Raw genomic sequence first — 11382 nt, 5'->3', positions numbered from 1 at the left:
TAAGATCTAATACTTTAAGTCTGAGGTAAACTGTTATATTGATGATCTCATATTCTTTGCAAGGGGAGAATTACCTTGCTAAACTAATAGTGAAAAATTGAAGAATAAACTATATAGTAACTAAATTCTTAAGAGATTGTGTGTGTATGTCTATGTATGTTTTCCTACTATGATATAATTTACAAGAAATAAGAAGTACCATTTATTCAGTTTATATCTATATATCTATATCTCTATATATCTATTTATATATCTGTTTACCCACCACCCATTTCAAGTTACAGAACATTTCCCCAACCTAACTCCCTCCCTGAGCCTCTCAGTTGATTTTTCTCCCCTAAACATCCCCCAAAAGGGAAACCACTGTTCTGACTTTAATCACTAATTAGTTTTGCCTAATTTTGAATTTGATATGAATGGAAAATTCATTTGTATCTGGCTATTTTCATTCAACATTGTTTGTGAGATTCATTTTATTGTTATTTGTGGTTATAATTTTTAAAATTGCACTTTAGGAATATACTGTAATATATATTCCTTTTGCAGTTTATGGATGTTTGGGTTCTTCCAGGTTTGGGCTAGCAGAGTAATGTCATTATGGCCATCCTTGGACATCTTTTGGTGCATATAGAGGATATGCATGCTTTGATTAGTGCATCTTGCTGATAGTTTTCCAAAACATTGATATCACTTTATACATAGCACCAGCAATGTATGAGCTCTTAGTTTTTTCTTATTTATGGCATGAGTGACTTATTTATAATGAATTACTGGAACTTGTTATATTTTGTAGATACAAGTACATTTTTGGATATTTATACTACAAGTATTTTCTCACATCTTTGGCTTGCCTTAGCATTCTCTTAAAAGTTATTTTTCATGAACATTTCTTAATTTTAAGGGTCTACTTTACCATTTTAAATGGTTAATGCTTTATTGAGTTGTTTTAAGAAATCTGCTTACTCCAAGTTCGTGAAGATTTTCTTTACTGTTTTATTTTAGAAATTTTATTGGTTACTTTTCATGTTTAGGTCTATTATTTTTTTTTTAATTTTTTTTAGATGTTGATAGACCTTTATTTTATTCATTCATTTATATGTGGTGCTGGGAATCGAACCCAGTGCCTCATGCAAGCTAGGCAAGTGCTCTGCCTCTGGGCCACAACATCAGCCCTATGTCTATTATTTATCATAGTTTTATTTTTCTGAATGTTGCAAGGGTCAAGGTTCATTTTTTGTCATATAAATATCTAATTTACTATGATGCCTCTGTCATAAATCAGCTAACTAAATATGTGAATCTTTTAGGGCTCCCTTACTTTTCCATTGGTGTGCGTGTTTATTTTTCTTATAACTTCATCTTTAACATTATGTATACTGACATTAAGATGTCCAATTTTTTTGTTCCTCAAATTTGTTTTAGTCATTATAGGTCTCTTGCATTTCAATATAAAATTGTCAGTTTCTACATATATACACAAAAGTCCTGCTGAGGTCTAGGTAGAAATTATGTTGAATCTGTAGTTTAATTTGGGGAGAATTGACATAGTAACATTCTCTTGAATTTTTCTGTTGATAAATGTGGTTTATTCCTCAGTGTAATTGTTCAGTATTAATCTCTTTATAGAGATTTACAACTTATAACCTAGAGGACTTTTGTACTTCTTGTTGTTTTTCTTATTCTTTGTAAGGTGCTTTTTCTTGTACGTTAGGTCCATACATTTAGAACTGCAGTGATTTTTATATATTGACTCTAGCAACCTTGCTAAATTCACTTGTTCTTTGGAATAGTTTTGGGTTTTGTACAAACAAAATGATAACCTTTGTAAATAATGTTTTACTTTTTTCTTCCCAATATTTGCATATTAAATTTTCTGTCTTTTTTAATTAAAACACTGTAGTTGTACATCATGGTGGGGTTCATTTTGATAAAATCATATGTGCTTGAAATTTGATTTATTCCATTTCAGTCGCTGTTACCTACCCTTCCCTCCCTTCCTTTCTCCCTCTTTCTCCTTTCTCCTATATTGATCTTCCTTTTGCTTGTTTATTTATTTTTGATTGGTACTTTTTACATATACATAAAGGTGGAATTCCCTGTGGTATATTTGTATATGCATAAAGCATGATTTTGTTAAATTTATTCTGTGTTTCCTACCCTTTCCTGTCCCCCGCTTCCCGTCCTTCCTCTGGATCTCCTTCCACTGATCTTTCCAACATCTTTGTGATATTCATTACTCCCCCTTTTCCTTCATATTTTGCTCTGGCTTCCACATATGAGAGAAACATTTGACCCTTGATTTTCTGAGTGTCTTATTTCCCTTAGCATGTTGTTCTCCATTTCCATCCATTTACTGGCAAGTGCCATAATTTCATTCTTCTTTATGGCTGAGTAACACTCCATTGTTTATATATACCACATTTTCTTTTTTTACATACACAATGATATCCTTTGTAAATAATGCTTTACTTTTTTTTCTTCCCAATATTTACACATTAATTTTTTTTCTTACCTTATTGTACTCTCTAAAACCTCTAAAAGTAGTGATAATATTCTTATCTTATTCTTACCTTAGGGTAGAAATTACTACCATTTCATTAGTAAGTATGGTGTTTGTTATAGTTTTTTTTTGGGGGGGGGGCTGGGCAGGGGTGGACCTGGGATTGAATTCAAGGGGTACTTGACCACTGAGCCATATCCCCAGGCCTATTTTATATTTTATTTAAAGACAGGGTCTCACTGAGGTGCTTATCACCTCACTTTTGCTGAGGCTGACTTTGAACTTGAGATCCTCCTGCTTCAGCCTCTGGAGCCACCATGCCCTGATGCTACAGGTTTTTATAGATTTTTTTTTTTTTTTATCAGATTAAGGGAGTTCTCTCTTCTGAATTTGTTGAGAGGTTTGTTTTTTAATAATGATATGGAATTTTATCAAATGCTTTTTTGACGTTTCTTAGAATGACCTTTTTAAAAATACTATTGATGTGATGGATTACATTGATTATCAAATATTAAAACAGCCTTACATTTTTAGAAGTAGCTCTACTTGGTCATGATATGTTATGGTTTTTATATATTGCTGCCATCATTTTGCTAATATGTTACTTTTTATTTCCATAAGGTCATTTCTATGTATTGGTATCTGTGTTCTTATTTTCTGAAAGCATTTGTATATGAGAATTAATATTTATTTCTTTACTGAAGGAGTCACCATTGAGAAATTTTTTAATTACAGGCTAAATTTCTTTAATATATATAGGCCTATTAAAATGTCATTTTTTTTAGTATTGATGAATTGCAAAGAATTTTTCCATTGCATTTCAATTTCAAATTTATTGGCATAAAATTGTTAATTGTATCATCTACCACCGAGTTACCTCCCTAACCCTCTTTATTTTATTTGAGGCAGTCTCACTAAATGACCCAGGATGACCTCAAACTTGTGATCTTTCTGCCTCAGACTCCTGAGTGGTTGGGATTATGGATGTGCACTGCTGCAACTGGCTTCTTTATTATACTCTCTACTTGTTAATATTTTTTTTCTGTTATTTTCTTTGCTGTATTTCTTTGGATTTAATTCCCCCCACCCCCAGCTTCTCCAGATATAATTGTTCTTATAAGTACCCCATTAGATTTTATGTAGTGCCTTCATTGTCATTAATTTCAAAATGTTTTCTAATTTCCATTGGGATTTCTTCAACTGATTTTTTTTTTATATTAAGCATTTTACAGAATATCTAATATGGCAGATTTTCTAGATACGTTTATGTTACCAACTTCAGATTCAATTCTACTTAATCAGAACATACTTTGTCTGATTTTCAGTCTTGAAATTTGTTGAGGTTTGCTTTATGATCCAACATTTTGTCAAATTTGATAAGTGTTTCATGTGCACTTAGAAAGAATGTGTCTTCTGTAGTCATTGAGTGTAGTCTTTTAATTACGTAATTTAAATCTAATTGGTTGTTTCAGTCTTCTTTCTTCTTACTGAATTTAATATGTGTCAGAACTCCTGTGATTCTGAATTTGTCTACTTTTCATTTGTCAACTTTTGTTTTATGAATTCTGTGTCATTGGGTGTATACAAATGTAGAAGTGTGTATGTCAAATGGAATCTTATTGATGCAGGTGAGAATCAGGGCTGAGTTCCATTTCCCTGGCATGTTGAAGATTGAACACCCCCAGAAATGCCAATAGGAAAGCATAGAAAGCAAGTTTTATTTAAAGGATAGAACAGATGACTTCTCCACAGAGAAGGGGCCCCAGAGCTGCTTGTCTGAAGAAGTGGAGGTGTCCTGTCCCTTTTATACTTTTAGATTTCCTTGTTCTCATGCTCTCCCCTCCCGCCATCCTGTGTAGTAATTAGTGGCCAAAAGGTGGAGTGATCCAAGAGTGAGAACCAAACACCCAGGGGTCCAGGCAGGAAGGAAGGGGCCCAGGAGGCATTCATTAACAGCCCTTTGTAGGGCATAACAATTCCCTGGTGCCAGATATCCTTGACAATATGTGGAGGAGGGAGAAGTGTCCTGAAGGTATTAACATTTTATTTCCTCCTGAATCAGCCCCCATCTTTCTGACCTAATCATTCATTACCTACACTGACTTTTTCCTCAGGCCTCATTATCATTATGAAATATTCCACTTTATTTCTTAATATTTCCTGTTGTAAAGTCTACTTTGGTTACTTTCTTTTGGTAGTATTTACATAATAGATAAGTTTTAAGATTGTATTTTAATTTTATTATTCCTGACTTGCCATCTTGGGAGTTTTAGACTTCAAAGTAGGTATAGCTAGTAAGGTGCTACTGATAGAATGGGCAGTATATTCCTTTCTTGATCTATAATTTTTGTCTTTTGGGCACAGAACTTATTGATAATTAAATAAAACTTTTAACTTCATCAGAGGTTACTCAATTTGTTGGGAGTGGGGAACCAGACTATGTACGAAACTAAAATTCTCTTCATCCTTCTCATTTTCTATTCTTTAGTGGTTGGCACAGGTGTATCAGTCTCAAGGAATGATGGGTGCTGCAGAAATGTGTTACAGAAAGAGTCTACAAGTGGCATCCCAGCAGGGAAGTTGGAGTGGGAAGCTCTCGAGTCTATTGAAACTAGCATTGCTCGCCTTAGAAATCTGTATGGTAAGATCATGTTTAATTATGTGATTAAAAACCTGATTCTTTCATCCTTCTTTAATATCATAGCCTTTCACATAACATAGTTTTATTTCATGGAGTTCCCATGGTTTTATTGTCTTCTGTTGTGGCCTCTTGGTGGACTTTGTATTTTGAATTCTCAAGAGATGAAAAAGTAACATAAAACTGTAGGCTACAATGAACATCATAACTATTTGGAAGAAAAACTAAGATTTAAAATTTAAAAGTTGAGATGAATGGATAAAGAAAATGTGGTATATATACACAATGGAATATTACTCAGTCATAAAGAAGAATGAAATTATGGTATTTGCTGCTAAATGGATGGAACTGGAGACTATCATGCTAAGTGAAATAAGCCAATCCCCAAAAACCAAAGACTGAATGTTCTCTCTGATATGTGGATGCTAACACACAATAAGGCATCTGGAGGGAAGAATAGAAGTACTGTGGATTAGACTAAGGGGAATGAAGGGAAGTGGGGGATGGGAATAGGAAAACCAGTAGAATGAATCAGACATAACTTTCCTATGTTCATATATGAATATGCAACCAGTGTAACTCCACATCATGTACAACTACAAGAATGTGAGGAAGTTATACTCCATGTATGTATAATATGTCAAAGTATATTCTGCTGTCATGTATAAGTAAGAAGAACAAATAAAAAATAAAAAATAAAATTTTTCAAAATTAAAACGTTGAATTATAGCAGAATATACATTTTTATTTCTTGGTTGATTTAAAATAGAATTAAATTCAGCTATTCATCTGTGACAAAAATGACAATAATTTAACATTTTAGTAATTTCTCAATTCGACTCTTTCTTTTTATATATTTTCCTATTACTTAAAATGTTTACCTTCATCAAAGAGAAATACAAAAAGTGAAACAAAATGTCACCACCCAAGTAACTTTTGCTAACATTTAAAAAATAAGAGCAATATAGATAAGAGAATGAAAAGACAAGGTAAAAACTGGGAGAAGAGATTTGCAAATGATATATCTGATAAGACTTATAACAAGAATACATAGAGATCCAAGATGGCAGACTAGAGGGAGGCTGCATCCTTGTCGTTCCATAACTCCGGTTTCAAGCAGAGGATATCTGTTTCTCGGTGAGGCAGTTTTTGCTGCTTATCGATCCCCTGGTGCTTACCCCATTTGTCTGCTGTGATGACCTACAGTCTGCCAGCATATCGACGCCTTTTTTGAGGGCAGATTGCTCACTGTCAGGCGCCTATCACCCGCCATTTGCCTGCCTCTCACCTGTCCATCGCCTGCCTTACACCTATCCATCACCCAACGCACGAGGTTCACCTCCCGATCATCCGACAATAGTCAGCAAACTGATCGCTGACCGCCAGTGGAGCACCAGCTGCCTGCTGTTGCCTGGAAGTTCACTGTTACAGTACCTGCAGGTTTGATTACACGTGGCTGCCGCCATTTTGAGACAACAGCCAGGCCCTGTAGGACCCCTGGCCAGACTGACTGAGCCTTGTCTCCAGGATACCTCAGCCCAACCAATTACTCCCCGCCTCTGGGGCCCTCACATCAACTGACTGCTCCCTGCCACCAGGACCCCCAGACCAACTGACTGCACCCTATCACCAGGACCCCAGACCGACTGATTGCACCCAGCCTCCAGGATCCCACAACCACACCAAACACACCCGACCTCCAGGACCCCTGCCTGACCAACTGCTTCCAGTCACCAGGACCTCCAACTGACCAAGTCTACCCCTGAGCTGCAGCTCCCCATTTGCCAACACATTTCGAAGCCAGAGCGGCCATCTTGGATAATCCTGGAAGCCAGAGCTCCGATCTTTGAGTGGGGCAAATCCCATCCTGCGACGCCTGCTGGAGGCTTGAAACTCATTGTCAGGTACCTCTCATGCATCAGGCTACTGAACACTGGAAGGTTTCATTAGTATATGACTGTTATAAAGTAGATTTTCTCTTTTCTCCTTTTTAAAAAATTTGTTTTTATTTCTTTACTTTTTTTGCTCTCTTTTCCTTTTGTTTACCTGTTCCCTCAGAGTCTCTTCTCCCTTTTTTGCATGCTAACATCCGATTTCTTTTGATTACACTCTCACCCTATTTTCTAGAACTTCTGTATATTCTTTTCTTATCCCATTAATAGCCACATTCTACATCCCTCTGCATCCTCTTTGTCCTCCACTAGAAACTACAGACCTTATTGCAAACCTGTTTGTTTTACCAAAGATAATATTTGAACTTATTTTGTTTACTATGACAATTTTGTTATTGTCCCCATAGGGGCTATTTGGTCTAGGATTGCATAGTGTCTAATTTGGGCACTGCTAATATTGATCTCCCCTTAAAGAAAGGGTTTTGGAAACGTATAGGGCATAAGCCTATAGGGGGAAATCGGCAATACCCCAGATCTGCACTGCTAGAGGGGAAGATACATGAACAACGTGAAAAAACAAGGGAAGAAAATGATCCAAACAAATCTAGATTTTATATTAATAGAATCCACTGACAGTATGTTAGAAGAAATGTAAGAAAAGGACTTCAGATTATACATGATTAAGATGATTCGTGAAACAAAGGATGAGATAAGAGAGCAAATGCAGGCAATGAATGATAATACCAATAAGCTGAAAGATCACCTGCAGGAAGCAAAAGATCATTTCAACAAAGAGATAGAAATTCTCAAAAAAAACCTAACGGAAATCCTTGAAATGAAGGAAACAATAAACCAAATAAAAAACTCAATGGAAAACATCACCAACAGACTAGACCACTTGGAAGACAGAACCTCAGACAATGAAGACAAAATATTTAATCTTGAAAATAAAGTGGCCCAAACAGAGAGGATGGTAAGAAATCATGAACAGAATCTCTAAGAACTGTGGGACATCATGAAAAAACCAAATTTAAGAATTATTGAGATTGAGGAAGGCACAGAGATACAAACCAAAGGAATGAACAACCTATTCAATGAAATAATATCAGAAAATTTCCCAAACCTGAAGAACGAAATGGAAAATCAAGTTCAAGAGGCTTACAGAACACCAAATGCACAGAATCACAACAGATCCACAGCAAGGCACATTATAATGAAAATGCCTAACATTCAAAATAAAGATAGGATTTTGAAGGCCATGAGAGAAAAGCATCAGATTACATATAGGGGGAGACCAATACAGATAGCAGCCGACTTCTCAACCCAGACTCTAATGGAACCACATATTTCAAGCTCTGAAAGAACATGGTTGCCAACCAAGAATCCTATACCCAGCAAAACTAACCTTCAGATTTGAAGATGAAATAAAATCCTTCCAGGATAAACAAAAATTAAAAGAATTTACAAATAGAAGGCCTGCACTACAGAATGTTCTCAACAAAATATTCCATGAGGAGGAAATGAAAAACAACAATGGAGGTCAGCAAAGGGAGGAACTACCTTAGAGAAAAACCACTCAAAGGAGAAACCAAGCCAACTTGAAAACCAAAAATAAGCCAAATGACTGTGAATACAAATCATATCTCAATAATAACCCTGAACGTTAATGTCCTAAACTCATCAATCAAAAGACATAGACTGGCAGAATGGATTAAAAAGAAAGACCCAACAATATGCTGCCTGCAAGAGACTTCATCTCATAGAAAAAGACATCCACAGACTAAAGGCGAAAGGATGGGAAAAAACCTACCACACACATGGACTCAGTAAAAAAGGGGGGGTTTCCATCCTTATATCAGATAAAGTGGACTTCAAGCCAAAGTTAGTCAGAAGGGATAAAGAAGGACATTTCGTACTGCTTAAGGTAACCATAAATCAGGAAGACATAATGATAGTAAATATTTATGCCCCAAATAATGGTGCATCCCTGTACATCAAACAAATCCTTCTCAATTTCAGGAATCACATAGACCACAACACAATAATTCTGGGTGACTTTAACGCACCGCTGTCACCACTAGATAGATCTTCCAAACAAAATCTAACCAAAGAAACCATAGAACTCAATAACACAATCAATAACCTAGACTTAATAGACATATATAGAATATTCCATCCATCAACGAGCAGATTCACTTTCTTCTCAGCAACACATGGAACCTTCTCGAAAATAGACCATATGTTATGCCACAAAGGAGCCCTTAGGAAATGCAAAAAAATAGAGATACTGCCTTGTGTTCTATCAGATCATAATGGACTGAGAGTAGAAATCAATGAGAAAATAAAACAGAGAAATTACTCCAACACCTGGAGACTAAATAATATGCTATTGAATGAAACATGGATAACAAAAAATATTAGGGAGGAGATTAAAAAATTCTTAGAGGTCAATGAGAACAATGATACAATATATCAAAATCTCTGGGACACTATGAAAGCGGTATTAAGAGGAAAATTCATTGCATGGAGCACATTCCAGAAAAGAATGAAAAGTCAACAACTAAATGACCTAACATTACAGCTCAAAGCCCTAGAAAAAGAAGAACAGAATAACAGCAAAAGTAGTAGAAGACAGGAAATAATTAAAATCAGAGCTGAAATCAATGAAATTGAAACAAAAGAAACAGTTCAAAAAATTGACAAAACAAAAAGTTGGTTCTTTGAGAAAGTAAACAAAATAGACAAACCCTTAGCCACACTAACAAAGAGAAGGAGAGAGAAGACTCAAATTACTAAAATACCATATGCAAAAGGAAATATCACGACAGACACCACTGAGATACAGAACATAATGAGAAATTACTTTGAAAATTTGTATTCCAACCAAATAGAAACTACTGAAGACATTGACAAATTTCTGGAGATATATGCTCCTCCCAAACTGAACCAGGAGGAAATACACAATTTAAACAGATCAATATCAAGCAATGAAATAGAAGAAGCCATTAAAAACCTACCATACAAGAAAAGCCCAGGACCAGTCGGATTCTCAGCCAAGTTCTACAAGACCTTCAAAGAAGAACTCATTCCAATACTTCTCAAAGTATTCCAGGAAATAGAAAAGGAAGGTACCCTACCGAACTCAATTCTATGAAGCTAATATCACCCTCATACCCAAACCAGGGAAAGACACATCAAGGAAAGAAAATTTTAGACCAATATCCTTGATGAATATAGATGCAAAAATCCTTAACAAAATATTGGCAAACCGTATCCAAAAACATATTAAGAAAATTGTGCACCACAATGAAGTGGGGTTCATCCCTGGAATGCAAGGATGGTTCAACATTTGTAAATCAATAAACATAATCCATAAAAAAAAAAAAGAATACATAAAGAACTCTGAAAACTCGACATTTAGAAATCTACATGAAGTTTGAAACTTAGTTAATAATGATGTGCTAATGTTGATTTCCTGAGTTTTGACTAATATACCATGTGATGAAGTATCTTAATGTTAGGTGTGAAACTGGGTAAGAGAAGCATGGCAACTCTCTGTACTATTTCTACAACTTTTCTGTAAATTTTAAAAATGCTTTTATTAGTACAGTATAGTTATACATAATAATTGGGTTCATTTTGACATTATCATACATGCATGAAATTTAATTTGCTCCATTTCAGTCTCCATTAGTCCTCTTTCCCTCCCATCCTTCCTCTTATTCCCTTCTCCTACTCTACTGGTCTTTCTTCTAATTATTATTTTTTTTTAATTGGCACTTTATGGGTATACATGTACATAGCTTAATTTTGTCAAATTCATTCTGCATTTCCTCCCCTTCTCTATCCCTGCTAGCCCCGCATCAGTCTCCTTTTACTGTACTAATATTCCCTCTATCCTTATGAAATCCACCCTTTTTTATCTTATTTTGTTCTGTCTTTACCATGTGAAAGAAAACATTTGACCCTTGATTTTCCTGAGTCTGACTTTTTTCACTTAGCATCATGTTCTCATCCATTTATCAGCAAATGCCATAATTTCATTCTTTATGGTTCAGTATAACTCCATTATTTATATATGCCACATTTTCTTAATCCTTTCATCTGTTGAAGGGTACCTGTGCTGGCTCCATAACTTAAATATTATGAATTGTGCTGCTATAAACATTTTTATGCCTGTATCACTATAGTATGCTGATTTTAGTTCTTTCAGATTAATACTGAGGAGTGGGATAGCTAAGTCATATGGTGGTTCTATTTCTATTTTAAGAAATCTCCATACCAATTTCTAAAGTGGTTGTACTAATTTATAGTCCCATCAATAATGTATCAGTGTACTTTCCCCCCACATC

At 35.2% G+C, this 11382-nt stretch overlaps 1 protein-coding gene across 1 annotated transcript in view; it reads left to right on the top strand.

Annotated features, from left to right (window-relative positions):
* The window catches only part of Skic3 (SKI3 subunit of superkiller complex), a 96760-nt gene that overhangs the window by 75056 nt on the left and 10322 nt on the right, over positions 1 to 11382 (top strand). Inside the window, 1 exon segment of the mRNA XM_047554750.1 lies at positions 4989 to 5141. Within this exon segment, the coding sequence (XP_047410706.1) occupies positions 4989 to 5141 (153 nt within the window).

Source organism: Sciurus carolinensis, chromosome 6, assembly GCF_902686445.1.
Source record: "Sciurus carolinensis chromosome 6, mSciCar1.2, whole genome shotgun sequence".
Classification (NCBI taxonomy): Eukaryota; Metazoa; Chordata; class Mammalia; order Rodentia; family Sciuridae; genus Sciurus; species Sciurus carolinensis.
Note: the sequence above shows the minus strand (reverse complement) of the source record. Positions and strands in the feature narration are given on the sequence as shown.